We start from the raw sequence: 22,786 nt of genomic DNA on the forward strand, positions 1-22,786 counted from the left end.
TCCGTTCTCCATTACCCCCCTCAGTGCCTCCCCTCCACCCCAGACAGGAGGAATGTAGAGGGGAGGGGGGACAAAGCGGGGAAGGTGTGGGGGGAGGCTCCTGCTCACTTACTTTAGACTTGCTGTCATGACACACTAACGCAGGGGCCCCTAGAGGGTGGCCCTCAACCACACCTGTATTGGGACTGATTTTGTCACTCAGAAGTCTAGCAGAGCATACTGGTTAAAGAATGGACTCCTGGGACAAGTTCCCTAGGTCTGAATCCAGGCTCTAATTTTGTACTTGTGTGATCCCATGGGCATGAATTCCCTATTCCGGAGAGCTCGAGCTCAGTTTTCTCATCTGTGAAATGGGCATGGGGTCCCTGTGGAGATGCACTTACTGAGTGCACGTGAAGTGCTGACAGCAGTCCTTGGTACTCAGCAGGTAAATGTAGCAACACAAATTAAAGGGATTTATTTTAATGAACACTAAAAAACTGAGTAACAAGCCTGCAACGTCATTCTTAGCAATTAATAATACATCTAAGAAAGAAGTGGGTGACATAACAGTTCCTGGCCCCTCTGCCACCAGCATGCCTCCTGCCCCTACTTTCTTCCCATCTGTTCCAAGATTTATTCCTACTGGGTTCTAGACTCTGGATATCCTCAGAAGGAGGTTCCCAGGGAGTCGATGTACAGGCAAAATCTTGGGGGCCTGGTGTAAGGGATGGGGAGCAGCAAACGAGTCTGGAAGGAACGGGACGTGGGGGCCAGGGACCACCTCTGATTCCACCAGGCAGGTGGGACACAGGGACATGCAAGGACTGGGAGAAGGCACAAGGCTGTGCTCCAGAGAGGGGCCAGGCAGCCTGAGCTCTGTTCCCATCTCAACTATGCCCCAGCAGTGTCACCTTGAGCAAGCCTCTCGGCCTCTCCGTGCCTCAGCTCCCCTTCCATAACATGGGGTTGCTGGGCCATTAAAGGAGTGTGTGGAACACAGGGCGCTCTGGGTTTTTGAGCTCTGGTGCTCTTCACCAACGCTCAGCTGGTCTGTCTATTCAGGCTCACTCTGGCCAGCACTTGGCCCTCTGACTCATCCTTGGGGCAACAGACAGCACCCCCAAACAGCCCTTTTCTCCTCCAGGGCTGTTGTCCAGAAAAACTACCTCAGCAGTCGCCTGCTGCCTCACTCTGGAGAGTGGGTGCCACACATCTGTTCTCTGTGCCTGGGAGGTAGGCTGGCCGAGCACTTACCCCAGCCGGCTTCCTGTCTGCCTCCAGGGGCTCACCAGTCCATGGCGGAACATGCCCACACCCCACCTCCCATGGCCCCTATGGACATCTGCATGTGTGACCTCTCCTTCACCTGGGCAGGCCGGGCACAGAGGCTCAACCCTACAAGAGGCTGCAAGACCCCAAGGGAGGCCCTTAATAGTGACCAATAGGGACATTGTCTTCCCACTACCGTGAAGGCCCCGTGGGCGAGCAGTTGAGCACTTCTGCCTCTGGCTGAAAGAACGGGGCAACCTCCAAAGCAACTGGGCGGTGCAGAGGGGGTGAGTCAGGGAAGAAACTGGTCCTGCCTGGCATGGGGCTCCACCAGGCACTGCAGCTGGGCCCCAGCCTCATAGAAATAAGCAGAATTTTAGGGATGACGGGCGGGGGGGGGGGGGTGTCTGTGGAAAGGGCAGCTCCAGCCAAGCATCCTATTTTTGAGCAGACAGCTATTTTGGGAGCCTTGCCGCCCCTCCAAGGCCTGTGGATTTTCCATGAAGTAATGGCCTAAGCCTCCCACTCCCTCGGCCCTCCCTGCTGCTGGCCGCTATGCTGGTAGAATAAGGCCCCATTCACTGGCTCTGGAGGTTCAGTGTACTAATTGTGTGCACAAGTTTATCTGACTGGGGTGGGGAAGGGGGAGCCAAGAACCCGGCTGCCTGGAAGCTCGTACAATAAATGTATTCTGAGCGAGCAAGGGAAGGGGCTGGGCAGAACAATGGGCTTTCTGTGCGGCCCAATTCCCCCAGGAAGGGGCGGGTGGGAGCAGCGGGGGCTAGGGGGGCTCTCCTTGGTGTGGCAGGCAAAAGGTAGAGCCCAGAGACCCCGACAGCTTAGGGCATCAGAGACCTCTCTTTGGCCTAAGAATATAGATTCTGCTGTTTCTCATTTAGGGGTTAAGACCAAGAGGGCAAAAGGCATCATTCCATAAGGCCCCTCCCTGGTCCCTGAAAGGAGATGGGGGTGAGGGGCGGGACACCCCCCACTTAGGCTGTGAAGCAGGCTGCGCCTTGGGATGCTGCCCTCCCACTGGGCAGGGGCACCGCGAGACCACACATACTTGAGCTCCTGAGCAATTGCCGCGATTTGCTCCACGCGGTCCTGGTGGGCGGCCAGGTCGCTCTCAAAGGCCTCGTGCTTGCGAATGAGGGCTTTAATATCCGACAGGGTGGCCGTCTCATAGTCCCGCTGCTTCAGCATGGCTTCCTTCCCTAGGGGCAGGCAGAGGGCAGGAGGTGTTTAGACAACAGGGCCGTGGGAGTTCAGAGGGCTGTCCAGCCCCAGAAAACGGGGTACAGACTCCACATCCTGCCTCACGAGGACGGTGCTGTGAAGACTAGAAACCCCCAGAACTGTTTTCCTTGCCTTTTCAAAGGATCTCTAAACCCAACTCTCACCTGGATGGAGCTGGGAGACATTGTAGGGCTGGGGGGTCTGAGACAGATACCCCAATTCAACCTGTGTGTTAACTTGGGGCTCTTTATCAGTAGGCTGTAGGAACTAAACTGTGCCACCACTGCTGGAAAGGTAGACACCCATCTGTGGAGGGTCAGCATTTGGACAAGCTGACCAACCCCATTGGGGTTGCAGTCCATGCCCCAGTGGTGTGGGGGCAAGGGGGAGTGTTCTGGTCAGAGCTCTCCATGGGCCCAACCCCTTGTGGCTGCCTCCTGGCACATGGGGGCCAGGTTCCCTCGGGGTGGGGCCCTATTACAAACCTCTGTGTCCTCTGCCACCCTACGGGCCTTCTACACACAGTGAGGTGGGGCCCATTGTCAGGCCCTTTGAAGGGAGAGAGGAACACTATTATTAGTCCTGGAGCCTGGCTAATTATATACCCCAGGACAGAAGCTCAAGTAGGCCCTGGAAGTATGCAGTGGTGTTGCAGAGAACGGGACGAGAAAAGGCCAGTCTGTGAAGGTAGCTGGGAACCCTGGCACCCAAAGCTGCTCTGCTTCAGGTAAGCTCCCTTGGGGGCTACCCCTGGAGTGGCAGCTCAGAGACCTACTGCTCAGCTTGGCATCGGAGCCCATGACCAACAGCTGCCTGCCTGGCGTAGCAACTCCGAGTGGTGCGATGGCACACAGCCTTTCCCCACCTGTTCCCTCATCTGTAAAATGGGGCCTACACCAGTGCCCAGTCTCAAGTCTCAGTAAGGTGGTGTTTGAGAAGGGCAGGCATGGAGCTGGTACCATCCGCATCTGAGCCGTGCTGAGGATGGGGCTGGCACTGGTGGGCAGGAGGCGGCAGAGAGTGACTCCACTGGCCCTGCCGCCCCAGCCCTGGGGCAGGAGGCTTAACCACAAAGGCAAGCTTGCAATTCCCTTCACCAAATTGCTTTCTCCCAAGGGTGGGAACCAGAAATAGTAGGTTACTGCTTCTCTGCCTCAGCAGAGTTTCAGTAAGGGAGCTGGCAAGGGGTGCAATGGGGAGAGTCAGGAGGACTGGCCCGTGGCCATGGATTCTGTGGATTTAGGCCAAGGGGCAGCCACAGTAGGGATACAGAGGCTCATTTTTTATTTTTTAACCCAGACGATCCAAAACCCTCTGCACAGCCTCCACACGGACCCTTGCCCCTCAGGCTGTGGGGGATGGTGAAGGAGGCACAGAATGATAGTAGCTCAACCCAGGCTCTGGGGCCACCCCTCCAGAGAAAGGAGGCTGCTAGCGTAGGATCCTAGGAGTGTAAAGGAGGCCAAGAGTCAGTCTGTCCTCCTGCATTGCAGAACTAGGTGGTTCAGAGGACAGAAGCTTTAGGTCTTGGGAACGAGAGTGGGCAAGCCTGCCTGGGGGCTCCAGGCTGACGTGGGGGGCAAGGTCAGATGCCAAAGTGCCTGCAGGGAGGCAGGGGTGGGGCAGGGGCGTGTGGAGGCCTCTGAACCAGTTGGGCCCTGGCTATAGACTGAATCAGCCTCTCCTAAACGCCTTTTGGGTGAAGTCCAACTCTAGTCATTCCCAGGAGAGGAACTCTGGTGGGCCATCATATCCACACCCCTCAGCCTCAGGACACCATCCTGCCAGGACCTCCTACAGCTCCAGGTGGGGGCTGAAGAGCTGATCACATGGGCCATGAGGCCCGAGAAAGGAAGTGCATGGGGATGGTGCCCAGAGCCCATGGAAGGACAGTGGAGAAGCAGGACATGGATGATGAAAGCGGAGTCCAGGAATGGAGCACGGATGCTATAAAACCCACTTACACGCCCCAGGACCCTCTGACAAGAGAAAAGCCAGGGTTGTGGCAGGGGCCTCGCCCCCCCTGGGAAAGTACTGGGCTCAGGAAGAGCTGAATGAAAAAATAAATGAACAAATGCACTAAAGGGCACCCCCCCTCCCTCTGGCATCCACAGGCTGCTGCAAGATGGAGAGTGGCCCCCACCCCTGGGCCCAGTGGACTCTTGAGCCAACTCTTCATTACCTGGTCCACATGTTTTCCCCAGCAGATGGATTAGGGTATCACTCTGGGGCTGGCAGCTGCTGCCAGAAAACAGTAGCCTGCACAATGTGACAAGGGCATTGGCTGAACTGCAGCCAGGGGTGTGTGGGACATGGGCCCTGGCTCTGCAGATCTTGCAGGCTTGTGTGTTCATGGGCCGGCAGGGCTGGGGCAGGGTCTGTACGGGGGCATCTAGGTAGATCTCAGCCTCTGGCCTGTGCTGGGGCTGCCTGCCCAACAGCTAGAGGAGCTCTCAGAGGCACAATGAGGACCTCATGGGAGACTGTGGGGTGGGAGGACATCACACTAAGCCACATAAAGAGTGTGACCAGCCAGGCAGAGTGGGGACAGCAGGATACACCCGGGAAGGAGGTGGCCAGCAGTGGGAGGACAGGCGTCCTGGCTCGTGGCTTTCCCAGGCACTGGCCGAATTCTAAAGGCTTTCAAACCCCTGGGACTTGGAATCTCAGCCACTGTGTGGGTCCTGACCAAGGGCCAGGGACATGATGGAATTCCACATCTAGAGCCAAGGGAACAGGCAGCTGCAGAGCTTCTGAGAAACAGGCACCGCTGGCCACCCTTTTGGGAGAAGCCATTCTTCAGGGGGCCTGGGCCTCGGAAGGGGAGAAAGAGCTCCTGGGTGGGTGTTGCGGGTCAGTGTTCACCAGCTGCAGGCCAGGCAGCCAAACCAGGAGGCAGCTCCCTGGCCTTGCCCATAAGGACTGTGCTCAGGCACACGGGCTCTTCTGTGTGAAGTCCATGGTCACAAAGTGTGCAGGCGCAGGGAGGCAGGCAGAAAGTCCCCCTCTCCCCCTTAGCCTGGCAGCGGCACCATCCTCAGGGAAGGCAGAGTGGAGGGACAAGGGTTCCCTTCTCGATGGAGCCGGGACAAGGTTGGCCAGTGTTCCGGGATGACAGCCTCCGACCACCTAGAAGGGGCCCACCTGTAAACACTCTCTGAGACCAGAGCAGACTAGGCAACTCTGCTAGTTGAACGCTGAAGCGTTCCTTCTCCCTGGGGCTGGGTGAGCTCAAAGCAGCATTTCTGACAGCCACATCCCCAAGCAGCAGGAAAGGGAGCCTGACAAACAGATCCAACGACACAGAAGGGGCTGTGTGCACACATGTGTGCGTGTGTGAGAGACAGGAATGCTGAGGGAGCTAGAGGACTGTACCGTCGGTCCAGGCCTCGTGGATGGAGGCCTTCTGCCGGAACTTCTCTGCCAGGTGGTCGAGCCGCTCCAGCCTGCGGATCTCATTCAGCAGCCACTCCTCATAGCCCTTCTCGGCCTGCTCCAGGTGCTGCCAGCCGTTGTTGATGTCCTGTGGGGACACGAGAGATCAGGGCTCACAAAGGGGAGCTGGGGCACCCTGCAGGGCAACACTTTCCTAAGGGATGCTGATGGCAAGGCAGGCAGCAGAGATGGGCTGGGTCACATCTAGCCTCTGCTTTGCTATATCCACATGCCTAGACAGGGCCTCTGCACATGCTGGGTACAATTCATTTTTTGCATTAAATGAGTAAGTGACAATGAAGGAATGCCATGGCCGGCGCTATGGGAGCCAGGTGACTGTGCAGTGAATACCATCCCTCTTCTGAAAAAGGACCTTGAGCACGTGGCCATCCTGGAATCATGGCCAACTGGGGTCCAAATTCAAACAATGCCACACAAAATAAGGTGTGGTTTGGGGATGAGTATAAAATTCCAGGAAGTGATGAGGGGAGGAGGAACGTGGTAAAGAGTCAAGCAACCCCCTACCACACCCTTGCACCCCAGAAGCTATGCCTTCCAGTTAAGAAAGCCTACACTGGCCAAACAGTAAGCCTGGCAGTGGCGTGGAGCTCCCCCTCTGTAGCTGGCTGGGGCATTGGGCCACACCCCCTGGGTCCGGGCCGGCCAGCCGCAGGCACTCACCGAGACCATCTTGCCCTCGGAGGGCATGAAGGCGGGCCGGTTGCTGAGACGCAGCTTGGTCTGCAGCGTGTTGAAGTTGATCTCCAGCTGGCACTTCTCCTGCACCTTGGGCGGCTTATGGACGCGCCGGTAGTCCCGGAAGTCCTCCAGCTTCTGCTGCATCTCCTGGATGGTCTTCTGCGGCACGCGGTCCTCCAGCCACGGGATGGTGCGCCGGATCCACTCCAGGAGCTGTGGGCCCATGAGACGTCTCAGAGTGCTGGAGGGGTCTGGCCCCATTCACAGGCACCAGGGATGTGGGTTTTCAAGGGCCTCGCCTTGGGGATCACCCCTGGTCCCCAGCGTGACTTCTCCAGGATTCCCGCTTGGATTCTATGGCTGTGTGTGCCCCCTCTGAACCAGTGCGCTATTCTCTGGTCACTTCTTATTCATGTGTTTGCTCTTGGGCTTCCTTTTCCACAGATCTAAGCAAAGTGGCCTCATTCAAGTGTCCCTCCCACCACACGGGCGCACTGCTGCCATGCTTGCTGAACTCAGCACTGAGAGAGACATCTCACTGCTTCTTGTTCAGGGGCTATAAGCGCCTCCAGGGCAGGGCCCACAGCACGCTGGGCTCACTTGAAGGTGACCAGCATACACTGCAAGGGCCTAGGACGTAAAAAATTCAACAGTAAAATTGGGGGGATAAAAGTGACACGTATTTTTATGAGCCACTCATACAGTGAGGCCAAGGTACAAACAAGCAAACAAACTAGACATTCCAGAACAATCCTAGGAGAGGAAAATCAGTTCTTGCCCAGTATAGATATGCTTGAAGAAGTGGTTCCCAAATGTCAAGCTCTGACAAAATGAGAAAACCAAGGAGAGGGGTATCTAGGTCTTTACATCTTGATGCATGGTGCCAGCTGCCCTTTCTTAGGAAGCAATGGGATTCCAAGATAGAATCTTAACTTTTCCATGGTGCTAGAACGGTGGTTAACAGATGGTAGCTTTTTCTTTTAATTTTTAAAACATTTTAAGTAATCTCTGCCCCAAAATAGGACTTGAACTCATAATCCCAAGATCAAGAGTCCGCTGCCCTACCGACAGCCAAATAGGTGCCCGGCTAGCTTTTTCCACCAGTTTCAAAGAACAGTCAAACCACTGCCCTCGAGGAGCTTCAGAATCCAGAAGAGAGGTACTCAACAACCTACATTCCCAACTAAGTTTCTAGGTTCAGGCTCTGGAGTGGAGCTGCCTGGGTTTGAACCCAGCTCTTTCCTCTACTGTTAGCTGCGTGCCTGGTCCCTGACCCTCTGGGTCCTACTTTCCCCCCTCAGGAAAGGGGTAACACGAGTTCCCTCCTTCTGGGGCTGCTATGGAGACAACAGACCTATTCTAGAAGTGCTGGCACATGGCCCACTATGACAAACCACAGTCCTGTCACCCTATCAGCTCCGGAGTCTTACTCCATCCTACAGAATTGATCATTGCATAGTGAGGGCATGGGAAGCTTTTTAAGACCTCCCCCAGTACTTCTGAGGTGGTGGGGTGTTCAGCAAACTCTGTCCTTGAGTACCTCTGCAGGAACCCAAGCTCAGGACTGCAGGAGCCAGGGAACATGGTGACACACCGCCCTGACCCCTTAGCCTTGTGAGACTCGCTTGAAAGGTCACATACTGGCTTGGCCACAGTCCAGTCTGGAACCTTACGCCCTTATCTAGAAAAGTGTCACTGCCATACCTGCTCAACCCTCTGCAAGTGTCACATGACCTTTGGTCAAGGGTAACAAGAGGCAACCCAATTCTCCTGCTCTGGTGGGGCCACCCGGCAGTGGAGTGAGTAGCAGACTTACGTCACTGGCCAGCCTCTCATAATCTTCCATGAGGTGTTCATTCTCCTGGTTGACAGCCAGCACCTTGCAGATCCGGTTTGCAGCGGTCTCGGCCTGGGGCAGGGGAAGCACCACAGTCAGGGTTGCCTGGGAGCTAGTGACCCTCCCTCCTGCCAGGTTCATCCCCTGTGAGCTGGCTCATCCATAGCCCACACAGCACTCCCCAAGGAAGAAGGAGAGAAGCACAGCTCCAGCAAGATGGCACCCTGAGTAGCTGTGTCCTGATGGGTTCTGCTGATGTCCCCAGAGCTTACGGCTAAGGCACACCCCCCGCCCCCCAGATAGTTGGGCCCCTTGGATCCCTTGGCCCAGACCCTGGAGGGGCTGAAGGGGGCCAGGGAGCCCCTCACACTATGACAAAAATAGATTAACAGGTCCACAGAGAGGAAGGCTGAGTAGTGACGCTAGGTGGGGTCCTCAGCTAGGCCAAGCCCTTAAGGAGTCTCCCCCTGGGTGGGAAGGTCTACTGCAGAGAGGCCAGCACCAGGGAGCTGTGGCAGAGGAGGTGCTGGTGCCCCCAAGAAGTCTGTGCATAGGCAAAGTACACGTGTCCCCTTCCTAATCCTCCCCTCGGAGGTGGGTATTGATGGCTCATTGGGCAGAAGTCACAATCCAGGGGGCAGAAGGGAGCCAGGGCTTTGGAGAGCAGGAGCAGTGAAGACTGTGACCAGTCTCTGCTCAGAACTACAGGACTATGTGCTGCCTTGTCCTGCTGTGGGGGTGGAAATTCAAGGAGTGGAGAAGAAGGAGAGCGAGGGGGGTACCACACGGGGAGAGAAGAGACTAGGTACCTTTCAGGAAGCACAGAAAGAGTCCAAGAGGAGAAGTTGAAACGGCAACAGAACAGGAACAGAAATAGTGAGGAGGGTCTACAGAGCGGTGGGGAAGGAAAACAGAGAGGCTTGGGGATGGCTCCAGACCCGCTGGCTGAGGGCACTGACGCCCAGCCTCTCCCATCAACACGCTGCTTCTGGGATGGACGGGGAGGTGAGTGGGGGCCAGCCGAGATCAGGTGCGTACACACGTGCACACACATGCACACATTGTGCATCATGCTGCAGGACACACATCAATGGCCCCAGGCAGTGTTCCTCAAAGATGAGGTTCAGGAGGGCCTCGGCCGATGAATACCCAGCCCCAGTAAGTGCAGGAAACAGAACTAAGGTCACAGCTTTGTGAGGGCATCGTGGAGGTCAGTCCCTGAGCCCTGACTTCAGAGAGATAAGGGGCACCCCAGCGCTCAAATCCACCCTGCTGGGGAGACCCATGAAGGTGCGAGCTGCTAATCACCGGTGCTCTGCTTCACCACTGAATTCCTGGCACCCAGCTCAGGGCTGGGGATGTTTTAGGTACTCAGCACTGATGAATGAGTGAACAAAGGAATAAGGAGCAAATGCTTAGTGACCAGAAATAAACTCTCAGGAGAGAATGGGCATGCTTCATGCTAGGTCTGGAGTTCGCCTTGTGCTCATAAAACAAAACAAATGCCAGAGAGCACTCTTCTAAGAGACAGGATTGAGTCTCTGAGGACAAAAAGCAGCAATAATAGAAGCATCGCATGGCTGTCTTGAGAAGTAAACACAGGCTGGGGGAAGCCGCACCCACAGCTGGAGAAGCCCAAGTGCTGCACGTCCCTTGGTGAACCGCTGGCTCCCAACAGCCTGGCCTTTACTTCCTCTCTCACAAGAGGGGCCCAGCTGCCTCCAAAACCCCCGAATGCTCTGGCCTGAGCTTTCCTGCCAGTATCCGCTCCCACAAATCCCTCAAGGCCTCCCAGCCCCCACCACAGCAGAGTCCAGTGCTCAGCCCAGGAGGGCAGTTTGGTGAAGTGGTAGGCAATGAGGCTGGCCTGTGCCTGCAGAGTGGTGAGTTCCACGGCAAACGTGCTGTTAGTCAGGTTGGGTGTGAGTCCAGGAATCCCAGCACTGCCCACCCTCGCTCCCCTTGCCCGTGCCCCCCAGCAGAACACTCCAAACATAAGCTCCAACCACACACACCAGATAGATAGTGAGAGGCCACGAAACTCACTCTGTGGCCACGGGGCTAGAGGGATGATGGTAGACAGGGGCAAGCCCCACAGGCTGCTGACCACTAGCTCAAGGACGGAGTACTCATGGGGCTGGGCGCTATTCTAAACTAAACCCTTTACCAACCTGAGGTCATTTCATCCTCAGGACAATCTTAAGACAGGGAATGGGACGATCCCTGTCTTACAGATGGGGAAGGTGAGGGGAAGGGAGTCATTCGAGGTCATATTGCTAAGAGGTACCAAAGCAGACCGCCCACAGAAGGCCCCCGCTGGGCCTGGGGTCCTGGAGAAGGTGGTCTGGACAAGATAGATGGTATAGTCCCTGTCCTGTGACTGCAGGAATGGCTCCTTACCTCCCTGAACTCTGGCTTCTTCCTTTGTTAAATGAAGGTAACAGTACCCACCCGCCCTGGGGTGTGCACAGAACTCGCCTAGAAACTGTACGGGCAGAGTCGCTGGAGGACTGCCTAGCATGTAGTAAGTGCTCAATTAGTGAGAGCTAGTTTCTCCTCCTCCGCCCTGCCCAGTTTTAATTGGTGACAGAAATATCAAGTCACTGGGAGTACACTGCTGCTGCCCAAGACCAGAGATTGGAAGGCAGATGAAGGGGACAAAGGTGCCCAGGCCTCTCTCCCCAGGGGCAGCCGGGCACCTTCTTGTGGAAGAGGACAGCTGCTATTAGGAACAGACACTTCCAACTGCTCTGCCCGTGTCAGCAGCCCTGCTGGAGACTGGAGCCTGACAGGCTGGGTTGGCAGATGGACCAAGAGAGGATTTAACCTGCAAATGCCAAGCCTTTCCCCGGGTATTTGGGAGGGGGAAGGAGCTGTGAAGAGAGCCAAAATGGTCAATGCTCCCCTGTGAAAGAGCACAGCCAGGGCAGCAGGAAAGTGGCCAGTGTGGACTACATAAAAGAAGGGTAGGGTGACCAAGGGGTCAGGAGCACGGGTGCAAACTGAGGCTCTGGTGGGACTCAACCACCCTGAGACACTGGGATGCCACCACCCCACAGGGTGGGCTGTGTCCATAGAGAATATACATGGCGTGTCAGCACCGGATCAGCACTGGCTCAGTGGTGGCACTGGGGGCCCACGGTCACGAGAACCCTTCCTGACTGGGCCTGTCCTCTGGCCAGGGCTCCAACCACAAATGGGTGGTGGGGACATAAGGGGGACAGCAAGGGCGAGTCTCCAGCCACAGCAGCGAGGGGTGCTCCCGCCCCAGCTCACCTTTTGAGCCCCCGAGAAAGCGTGGTAGAAGCAGGACACGTAAGTCATGATGGCTTTCTCATCTGGCCTCAGAGTGCCTACAATATCTGCGCGGAGAGAGAGAGAGAGAGAGAGAAAGAGAGGCAGGAGAGAGTGAAAGCTGCAGGGAGGGCGGCCGGGGCCGGACCCTAGGCTCATGCGGGAGGAATAGCGCTTGCTCTGGACTGGAAGCCAAACCCCGGCTCCGGCGGTGTGGGCATGTTTCATTAAGGTTTTGTAGAGGGCGAGAGGGAAGTCCAAATAGGAGGATTCCTTTCCTAACCAGAGCTGGCTTTGTGACACGAGCTACTGGCTTTAGAAAGGAAGACTTGTTTAGGGCCAGAGGGGTCAAAGGCTAACCAATCTTTCTGCAAACATCAGTGAGATCATGTCTTATGTAACCACCTACCACCCCAGAATAGATTGCCAAGTGGTCTCCTGGGGCCCTTAGAATAAAACTCCTGATCCCGGGCTACTGTGATTCTAACATCTTGGCCCTGTTACCATCTCCAACCTCATTTTTCTCCTCTCAGCTATTCCTTGAATTAGCCCAGCTCATTTCTGCCTCAGAACCTTTGCATTTGCTCTACCCTCGGCCTGAGATGCTTTTCCTGCTGATCTTCATCCGGTAGCTCCTGCCCATAAATCCCAAGCACCTTTCAGAAGCCTTCCGCTGTGGCCCCCAGCTGAAATAGCCATCCTGCTCCATGTTCTCTACTGTGCTCATCAGCACATGAAAGGACTTTATCTGTGGACATGCCTGCCCCCTGTCTTGCCTACCAGAATATAAGCTCCGTGACACCAGGGATCCCGCCTGACACAGTCACTACCATGTCCTCAGTGCCTGGAACAGAATCTGTTACATATCAGGCACTCAGTAGATAGCGTGAGCAAAGACTAAATGGGCAGTGATGCCTGGAGTCGGGGGGGTGGCTTCCAGTCGGAGAGAGGCCACTGCCGTCTGCAAGAGAAATGAGGTGAGCGTGGGAGGCGAGAGGCAGCAGCGGCATTGGGCAGTGGCGGCGAGGTGGGCCGGCCTGGCCCTGCCCGGTACCTTCTGCGCTCCCGAAAAGGCATGGTAGAAGCTGGACACATAGGTCATTATGGCCTTCTCGTCGGGCCGGGCCGTGTTCACGATGTCTGTAAGTGAACGACAAGGGTTAAACTGCCCAAGTAGGGGCAGGGGGAGGGGTGGTCGCTCACTGGGATCCAAAGTCTCCCAAGGCCACAGGCATCCCAGGAGAAGGACCCTCAGAATGGGTTCAGTGACCCCCGGTGACTCCAGTGGGCTTGTCCACACCCTCAGCCCCTCTATCCCCCGTGGTCTCTAGAAAGGCCAAGGCTGTGGGAACTGGATTAAAATGAGGCCACTTCCTCTCTCTGAGAATGGCCTCCAGGGGCTGCCGGACAGTCAAGCCCAGGGGCCACCAGAGGCCACAGCCATGGGTCCTGGCTGGGGGTGGTGCGCGGCTGGGAAATGGAGCAAAGCCGGAAAAGGAAAAAACAAACACTCCACTTTGATGGGCTCCGGACTTGGTTGTCTGCAGGAGCCAGCCCTCCGGGGCCACCTGGCTTGCCCATTCCAGGGGAGCAGCAGGACTCAGGCAGGGCTCTGTTCAGAGATGCAGCCCCCAGAACTCGTCCTCTTCAAGCTTCTTTCCCTCACTCCCCCAGTCCTCCCCCAGCCCTACCCGAGCCTGTCTGGTCTGCTCGGGCTGCTCCCGCTCTGGCTCCCAGGCAGCACCCTGTCCCTGGCTCGACCAGCTTCATTCAGCCTTTCTCACTGGCACCGCCAGCTAACCTCAAGTTACTGCAAGACATGCTCACAGAACAGGGTGGTGACTGAACAAAGGGATGTGCTTACCCTCCGCATCCAACATCTTGGGAATGTCCAGGTATTTCTCGGCCACTTCGAAGGCATTGTTCAGGTTGGTGACAGGGTCGTCCTGGCAGGAGGGAGGTGAAGGAAGGAGGCAGAACTCTGTCAGGGGCAGGGTGTAGAAGCACAGGGCCAAGGTTGGCCCGCAAGGGAACCATTTTGGGAAGGGGTAGGACTAAAAGCATTCTTTAGGCAGTTCTCAGCTCCCTGTGCTGCTGTGGGGGCTAGAGGGGGATACCCAGGTACAGTCAACTCCCACTCAAAGGAACGCCTCTGGAAATCTTTGTGGGGCAAACTGTCGACCTCTTCTCCAGAGAAAATGCAGGTGTGCTCTTTTATTACACTTTCCAGCCCTCCAGACTCCAGATTAAGACTTCTGTCCTGCAACTTGAGAAAATGTGTGCTCCACACCCAAGAGAGCACTGGGGGGCGGCGGGGAGGGAGTAAACTGAGAGCTTCCAAGGTCCAGCCTTCCTGAAGCATCCTTCACACTGTCTCCCCACTATCCACAGCATTAAAGATCTTCCCTCACGTGCCTTAGTTAATATCCAGCTAGAGCTCAATCGGGTTACTCGGCAGAGCATGAACAGGCCAAGTGCAGGCTCATACCCCCACCCCCAGTGAGTATGTCCCCTCCTCCAGGGGCCCTTGCCTGACCATGCCAGCTCAGATGTGTCATCCTTCCTCCGCAGCACTTGTCTGGTCCTATTCCCTTCCTGCCCCCATTCAGCCTGAGCACATGTACAGGACCTTGTGGGGCTGGTCTGCTCTGGACACATTATCCTGCTTTCTCCACTGGCTGGGAGCTCCTACAGGGCAGGGCTTTGGTCTTACAGGATCACAAGCCTTGTACAGGCAAATCAGACAGGACCCTACACGGGAAACACCTGCCAGCAGTGACGGTTTCAAATTCCTTACCACTCTTCTCCGTTAGGCAGAGAGAAAATGCTTCTAGAATCTAAAAGGTTAAGGGAGGGGAGCTAGATGGCATGGCTGGCCAGGCCCTAAAATAACTGTGGGCAGCCGCAATGGCCATAAAGGGAGAAGGAGATAGTCCCCCAGGGGAGCAAGGGAGGTAAGAATCAGAGCCTGGGGTCTGGTGACAGCTGGCACAGGCTCTCCCAGCCCATCTGAGCACAGAATCCAGCTACAGATGCCAGCTAGGGGAAGGCATCCCAGGGTCAGGGTCAGACTCAATGTATCTCTGGGCCATTAAGGAGAATGCAAGAAGCAAACCTTTCTCAGCTTGTCATATTCAATCAGCTCTGGTCTGTGCCGGTGGATCAGTGCATTGAAGGCAAGACCGTCCTTCCAGCTGGGGATGGAAAGGTAAAGGTTAAAACGAGGCCCTCTCACCATCACACAAGCACTGATGGCCCAGGAAATTCACAGGAATGGTTAATTCCCATTTATTGATGTAGAGTGTGTGTGTGTGTGTGTGTGTGTGTGTGTGCGCGCGTGCGCACATGCATCAGGCACTGCCCAGAGACAGAATGGTAGAGAAGCCATGAGCGTGACTGCTGGTGCCGGATGGTCTGGGGTGAAATCTCAGTTCTCACTTACTGTCAGTGTAACCGTGGGCCAGTTTCATAATCTCCTGCTCTCTCAGTTTCCATGTCTGTAAAATGGGGTAGTAACAGCACCTACACGCCACTGGATTGTTGTGAGGATTAAGGAGTAAATACATGTAAACACTTACACCAGCCTCTGATGTGTGACCAGTACTTTATGAGCAAGTGCTTGCCACTGGGACAGCATAATCTGCTGAACACTGCACTGCAAGATTCCCCTGAATGGACAGCCCACTGTGGAGGGAGATGGCCCACTGTGGGAGACCAGTGCCTGTGCTACGTGACTTCCCACCTTGGTGGCCCTGACCCATGGGGCAGAACCAGGAAAACAGAGTAGGTGGCAGAATAGATCTCCGTTCTAGGGAGCAGCGAGGGAAGGAAATGGGCTGGGATGTTCTGGCTGGGTGCTTACCTGATGTGGAAATTCTGCACGTTGACGTTCTTATATGGCGCCGTCTTCCTCTGGCACCACAGGAGCAGCCCTTCCTTGGCAGAGGTCTCTGAGGAACACACAAGACAGTGAGCACTGGCTCAAATACTTTCGAAGGATACTTTCAGATCAAGGACAGGAGTCAGACGGAATAGGAGCACGGCCAGTAGTAAGAACTCCTCCTGTTCCTAGCACTGGCAGGCCTCTGCTGGTCCTAACCACCAACCTGTACCCAGAACCCTGAGCAGTCACTTGCCCAGGAAGTGGCAGTGACAGGAGAGCACCAGGGCCTGAACCTGTGCCATGTTTCTGACCACAAAGCCTGTGCCTTTATCTGCCAGAACATGGTGCCAAACAAGCCTCTGATGCTGGCTTTGCCCACTCAGGGTCTCCCAGATGTGGCTGCTTCAGAGAAGTGGAGTGGGAGGGGGCCAGGTCGTTTGTTCCCCACGCACGGCTCTGTGCTCGACAGACTGGGAGTGCTGGGGACAGGGTACACTTCTGTTCTGGTCACCACTGTGGCCTGCTGCAGGAGCTCCCTCCATGCACTGGCTGAGAGAACTTTTCTCATGCTGTGGCACACACAAGTGCTCGGAGGGAAGTTAAGCAGCTCATTCCTGGCTGGCCTGGCCTGGCCCTAGGTTCACGGAGGCAAAGGTCTGAGGGTGGGGGTGTCAAACAGAAATACGAAGGTGCTGATGTGAGGGGAGGACCAGGCCAGGCCTGACCCCATCACTAGTTTGCTGTGTCTCAGATTCCACCACTGTAAAATGGGACCAATTATGCCCCTTTGACGAGGACTGTGTGAGGGTCCACTGAGATGGAGACCTCAGGAGCCAAAGGGTTCTGCGTGGGTACCAGAACTGGGCAGCTGCTGGGGCCCCCCTCCCCTGCAGCCGGGGCCAGCATCTCACTAACCACTCTTGTACAGGGCAGGGGCCCTGTGAGGGACTCTGGGGAAACAGGGCAGGGCCTCAAGCAGGAAGACAAAACCCCAACACTGTCATCTAACTTGCCCCAACCTAGAAGCAGGGTGGGGCAAAAAGGCTGTACTCTGCCAATCCGTGGGCTCTCACCTTCCACAGAGATGTCTTGGATGGCAAACCTGAGGATGATGGTCCAGATCATTCCCAGGGTCATCTTTGCATTGCCGTCCACAATCTCTGCAAGCAGGGAAGGGGGCAGACGGTGAGAAGGTTGTTAAAGCCAGAGGGAACTCCTTCTGCCTCTATGTAGATCAGCTTTGATTAGCCTCTGCACATGTGCTGTGGGCCACACAAGCCTCTTCCTACCTGGCCAGCTTGTTCTCTCACCCAGCTCAAGACTGCTCCTCCCTGAGGCTTATCCCAGGTGCCGGGCTGGCACCCCCAGCTGTCTGTCAGCCTCTCCCTCATGCTGTTACAGGCACATCTCTCCACTGGCAGGTGCGTGCTGGACTAGTACTACTGTCTGTTGAGAATCTGTCCACGTCCTTTCACCTTTGTCCAGGCCACTGTGGTCTCACCCAGAGCTCGACACACTGCCTCCTAAGTGCCTCGTGTAACCCACCACCACACAGCAGCCAGGGAGATCACGTTAAAAGGTGCGGGGGTGGGGGTGGGTGGGGAATGCCTGGGTGGCTCAGGTGGTTAAGTATCTGCCTTCAGCTCGGGTCATGATCCCAGAGTCCTGGGATTGAGGACTCCCTACTCTGTGAGGAGTCTGCTTCTCCCTCTGCCCCTTCCCGTTTGTGTTCTCTTACTCACTTTAGAGATAAAAATCTTTAAAAATATATATGTATATGTACGTGTGTGTATATATATAAATACACACACACACACACACACAAAATAAATGAAAAAAAAGTACATCGGATTTGTGTTGCTCACCTGCTTAATGCTCTACCACATCTAAAGTGAAGCCTGTGCTCCTGAATCCCACTTATAAACCCTGCCCGGGGGATCCCTGGGTGGCACAGCGGTTTAGCGCCTGCCTTTGGCCCAGGGCGCGATCCTGGAGACCCGGGATCGAATCCCACGTCGGGCTCCCGGTGCATGGAGCCTGCTTCTCCCTCTGCCTATGTCTCTGCCCCTCTCTCTCTCTCTCTCTCTCTCTCTCTCTCTCTCTCTCTCTCTGTGTGTGACTATCATAAATAAATAAAAATTTAAGAAAAAAAAAAAAACAAAAAACCCCTGCCCGGGGTGACCCAGCCCCTTGCTCCCCGGCATACTCGGGCTGTGTCCTTTCGGAAAGTCAGGTCTTTCCTGCTCGAAAGAGCACACACTTCTTGCCCACCCATGAAGTGCACCCCTGGACTCTCTCATCAGATGGCCTTCCCACCCTCTGAGCCTCTGCCGTCACCTCCCCGAAACGGCTTCTCCAACCATCAATCAGAAGGTGCAAGCCCAGGGCCTCCCCCCAGCAGCCTGCCCTCCCCCTCACACACTGACCATCATTTATAAAACTGTGGGTTTGTGGGTTAACTTGTTCTCTGCCTGCCTTCGTGAGCACTACTGTCTGCTGTACCAGCACCCTACCATTGGGGAAGATGATGCAGGACAGGGAGAGCGGGGACACAGGCCCAGCTGGGAAGGGACATGCTTTCTTAACAGAAAACCAACTACACTCTCAAACTTCCGGGAGTGAGAGAAAAGGGTCTGTATCACATGTTCTTCAGCTTCAGGGGCTTAGAGAGAAGTTACCTCTGTAACACTCAGGGGCACCATGTGTTTAGGGCTGGGTAGGAGAACTGCATGCAAGTGGCCTCATCCCTCAGTCTGCCAGCCGGACGGGCCATGGTGGTCCCCTGAATGCCTTCTGCCCACCCCATCCTCCTGACATCTCAGCACAGCAGGTGCAGGGAGACAGACCCTGTCCACTAACCCTGGAGAACAGAAACCTCTGGGATGGGCTCAATGTAGAGCCATCACCCAGAGGATGAGGCCCAGCCTTCCCCAAGGGCACACTGGAGAAGGAAGGGAGGGGCTCGTGAGCCATAATAGAGATACTCTCCACAGCAAAGGCACCGGCTAATGGCAGAGGGCAGCTTTCCGCTGTAGAGTTTTGGGATTAGGAGACATGCATAGCCTGTTGGCTGGAGCAGGGGAAGGACACAATGTCTGTGGGGCCCTTTCCCAGGGCTCAGAACCCCAGACCCGGAAACCAGGCAGTCTTCCCAGCCTAGGGCAAGGGCGGCAACCCAGTCAGGAAATCTACACTGCGTTCCCCCCCAAGTGCTGGGCACTCCAGAGCAGGAGGACGGACACCAGCTGGAGAGGAGGCCGCAGCTCCCTGATCAGGCAAGTCACGCAGGGAGAGACCGTGGGGGTGGGGGGGGGTGGGGGAAGGGAACACCTCTTCTGTGGTGACACATGCACCAGCTGTGCCCCTATAAGGAAGCCATGTTTCTCCTCTAGCCTAGACTGCATGGAGGGGCAGGGGGCAGGGCAGGGGCTAGGCTCTCAAGTATTTTGGAGCCCTTGGGGTGCCTCCAGTGGGCTGCCTTCCAGCTTTGTCTCAGGGCCCAGCAGTCACAGGGACTGAGAGTGAACCAATTTGGGCAGGAACAGAGAACATTTTTCGACGGAGTTTTTCTTCAAATGAAAACTGATGAGTGCCACCAGGTCTCTCCTCTAACCCCTACTTGTATTTACAGGCTAGCATTTGAGCAAAATAAATGCAGCTGTGAGAAGCAGAAGGCTGGAGCGGAGCCAGAAGGAAAGATCCATATTAAGGACAGAAAATCTGAGGGCCCAACTGATTTTTTGGGTTTCGATTTTTTTTTTTTTAAACAAACACCAACTACCTCGACATGGCATGTGACACTTGGCACCCCTCCCCAAGAGGTCCCAGGCAAGGGCAGAGCCTTGGAACTCAGCATACACACTCTGGCCTAGAGTCTTCGCCAAACTCTCAGAGCCCTGTCATTAATGGCAATTAGTTTTCTTTGTTTTTCTAAAAGCTGGGACAACATGGATGTCAGGGTGTAGGAAATCCTGCTCTAATGAGCTGAACTGTGAGTGCAAGCTGATGGTGAGCTTCTGGGCTCCATCAGGCCTCACCTCATCTCCAAAAGCGCCTGTGAGCTCAAGACAAGCTGGCTGCTGGAGGGGACAGCATGTTGTTGCTCTAGCGGGAGGGTCTAGAATGAAGGATCGCAGTCCTGGGTGTCCTCACGGGGCACAGAGTGTCCTGGGTAACCCTCAGGTCATGAAGCCAGGAAAGTCTACTTACTGACCTTTGGACTTGCACCTCCCCACCCTAGAGCCCTGACACTGGGCCTTAAGTGTCCCCTCTTCTCTGTTCCCTCCTGCCCACAGATAGCAGGCAGGGCCAAAGGGCAAAGGTGTTCTAGGCACACAGAGATGCCAGGTCACATGTCTGTCAGTGTCTCCCCGGCTCAGCACAAGCAGGGTGATGAGGGTGTCCAGGGTTCAAGTCAAAGCCATTCCCCCCACCACCCCGCAGGAGATTATTCTGCAAGTGGAGGGGCGGAGGAGGTTGTGGGCTCAGTGATCACTCTGAGGGTAGTCACTGTGGTCGCTGCTGGATATATACTGGTGCTTTGCACACCCCCAAGTGTTCTCTCTACCACCCACACGGCTTCTGTTCAGAACACAGAACTTGAGGCTCAGAGCCTACAGGTCAGGAACTGAGCTGCCTCATCCGAGCTCACCTTCTGCCCCGATGGAGACCAGCTTGACTCCTTTGCTGGCGATGAAGTCCAGGGCTTTGTTCACATTGTTGATTTTGTGCACTCTCATCTTGCCCCGCTCCGGCTTAGGTAACCGCTCTCCTGAGAGCCACACACCGAAAAAAAGGGAGGGAAAGGGAAGCTTTAGTGTCCCCACCACTCTCCAGAACCAGCCACCACGGCACTCTGGTCCACCCCACCACAGCAGTGCCTGGACATGCTGCAGCCCTTCGTGCGCACCCTCCTCTCTAGCAGGCCCAGGACAGTAGGTCCCTGGGATCTGCTACAGGGCACCTGTCCCAGGTGTGGGCTGAGCTGCGGTGGAAAGGAGCCTCACCTGAAATGACCTCCAGGAGAAGCATGAGCTTGAGCCCATCTCGAAAGTCCTCGTCGATGTTCTCTATCTGTGTGCCAGCCTTCCTCAGGTGGGAGTTGCACCAGGCTGTGAATGTCTGGGGAAACGTGACAGAGAGGCTTGGAGGATCAGCACAGCTGTTAGGGCTTCCTAGCACAAGGGCTAGGCCACAGCCCTGACCCTGGGACAACGTGGGCACTACTATTTCTGATCTTTAAGCGACCCAGGCAAGTTGATCTGAGCAAACTGAGGCTTAGGGTAGTTGATAGACCCACCACATGATGAGCCAGGTAGTGAGTTGCAGAGCGCGGACTAGAACCCAGTCATGCAAACGTGACTGAGCACCCCCCCCCCAACACTGAGTATGGAAATGAGATGCCTTGTCCCTGCTCTCATGGACCTTACATTCTCTTGGATAGACACACTGAGCCCTTCTTCCCTGAGAGCAAGTGGATGAGACCACAGGGCCCCTCTGGCGCTGGCTTCCTTGCCCCTCAGGGGTTTGGGGCAAGCACAGAGATGACGTGGAGCAGGAAAGCAGTTGGAAAATCAAAGCTGTCTATAAATTCAAGGTTTCCTCAATCGGTCTCTCTTGGAGCTTTGGCTGGCCTGGCAGCAAACACCTACCCTAAAAGGCCAGGAGCCCAGATCCTTGGAGCCCTCTGCAAGCCTAGTTTGTTTCCCAGCAGGCCAGACATCCTCTGTTCCCTGGAGAACATTCCATATACCACTCTTCCAAATCTTAAGGGGGCTGGAAGGCAAGTGGGAGGCAGGGACCCACCTCCCACCTGGGTTAGGCAGCTGTCTCTGAGGAAGTTTCCATAAAACACAGAGAATGCAGATGCTGAGAGGTGAAAACATGCTTTTGGGTAGAAAGGGCCACATATAAGAAGCCCAAGTCCCAAATCCAAACACAGAATATTGAGCATAGGGCCTCCATCACTCAGCCCGCCACTGGCTGGGCATGTCACCAGACATCAGCTCCAGGAAGCACGTCACATCAGTTAAAGATGGACGTGTCCAGACACCTTCTGGGGAAACCGGCCCACTTAGCGTCCCACAGCAGGGTCTGGGAAAAATGCCACACTTCTGTTTCTCATGGAGCCTCTGTGCCCCGCCCTGCCCCCTCAATCTATAGGGGCCAGCATGGACGTGGGCAGAGGGCCAGGAGCACACAAGAGCATACTCCATGCCCAGGCACAGGCAGAGGCCAGGTGGGGGGCGAGGGGCTTCCAAGGAGCCTCTAGCGGGGCACCATGTGTTTTCATAACTGTCACCACTCCTGCTCATTCAGAGACTCAACACAAGGCCCCTCCCAGAAAAAGAAGCCGCCTAATTAACATGCTGTGCCACAGCAAGGATGGGCACAGGGTTGCCTTCCAGACCCAAATCTGAAGGGTAGACTGTGGGTGGGCCAGGGGTCCCCACCCAACCTATCGCCATTCTGCATGGGGGACACAGACCTGTGGGGCTGTCCCCTCAGTTAAGGGTGCCTGGGCCCTGCTTCCGCCTTTCCTAAGTTGGTACCTACTGATCCCTCAAAATCAGCTTCAAGTGCAGCTCCCTAGGGACACCCACACTGACCTGCTTGCCTCAACCCGATTCTGACACAGATGTTCTGAACCTCCTCTGGGCAGCTCTCATCACAGCACCTTTCCCTCTGGGCTCTTACAGTTAAGTGTCATTCTCTGCCTCCCCACATGTATGAGCTCTGGACACCAAGCAGGTGCTCACTGAGGAACACAGGAATGCGCCTTCCTACCTCATTTTCCAGCTCCCCCTTCCACAACTCTCGATTCAGACAAACCAGGGCTAGACTGCTGCTTATGCCACCCATGTGGACACATAAGCCTCCTCATCTGCAACACAGCGATGAAGACAGAACTCAAGTCATAGTCTGTGTGACAATTTGTGATGGTGATGTCTGTAGAGCACATGGCAGGTGCTCAGTCAATAGCAGGTCCCTGGTCATCGTCGCTGGGCCTTTCCAGACCTCCTCCTCTCCCGAAATTCTGCCACCTCTTCCAGAGTGCCTTCTCGGTCCCCTGCATGCCCTGGCCACCACGAAACCCCTGCAGCTCTCAGCAGCATTCTCCAGTTATTCTGTTTTACTGGATGTTGCCT

The 22,786-nt window shown here is 55.6% G+C and overlaps 1 protein-coding gene across 1 annotated transcript in view; it reads right to left on the minus strand.

Moving 5' to 3' along the window:
- ACTN4 (actinin alpha 4) overlaps positions 1-22,786 on the minus strand; it is a 72,949-nt gene that overhangs the window by 6,603 nt on the left and 43,560 nt on the right. Inside the window, exons 2-12 of the mRNA XM_055310534.1 lie at positions 20,645-20,759; positions 20,290-20,409; positions 16,712-16,798; positions 15,618-15,705; positions 14,871-14,949; positions 13,620-13,701; positions 12,810-12,895; positions 8,441-8,533; positions 6,607-6,837; positions 5,866-6,013; positions 2,318-2,468 (exon numbers count right to left, since the gene is read on the minus strand). Coding sequence (XP_055166509.1) covers positions 2,318-2,468; positions 5,866-6,013; positions 6,607-6,837; positions 8,441-8,533; positions 12,810-12,895; positions 13,620-13,701; positions 14,871-14,949; positions 15,618-15,705; positions 16,712-16,798; positions 20,290-20,409; positions 20,645-20,759 — 1,280 coding nt within the window. The remainder of the gene's footprint in view (positions 1-2,317; positions 2,469-5,865; positions 6,014-6,606; positions 6,838-8,440; positions 8,534-12,809; positions 12,896-13,619; positions 13,702-14,870; positions 14,950-15,617; positions 15,706-16,711; positions 16,799-20,289; positions 20,410-20,644; positions 20,760-22,786) is intronic.

This window comes from Nyctereutes procyonoides, unplaced genomic scaffold (genome assembly GCF_905146905.1).
Source record: "Nyctereutes procyonoides isolate TBG_1078 unplaced genomic scaffold, NYPRO_anot_genome, whole genome shotgun sequence".
Classification (NCBI taxonomy): Eukaryota; Metazoa; Chordata; class Mammalia; order Carnivora; family Canidae; genus Nyctereutes; species Nyctereutes procyonoides.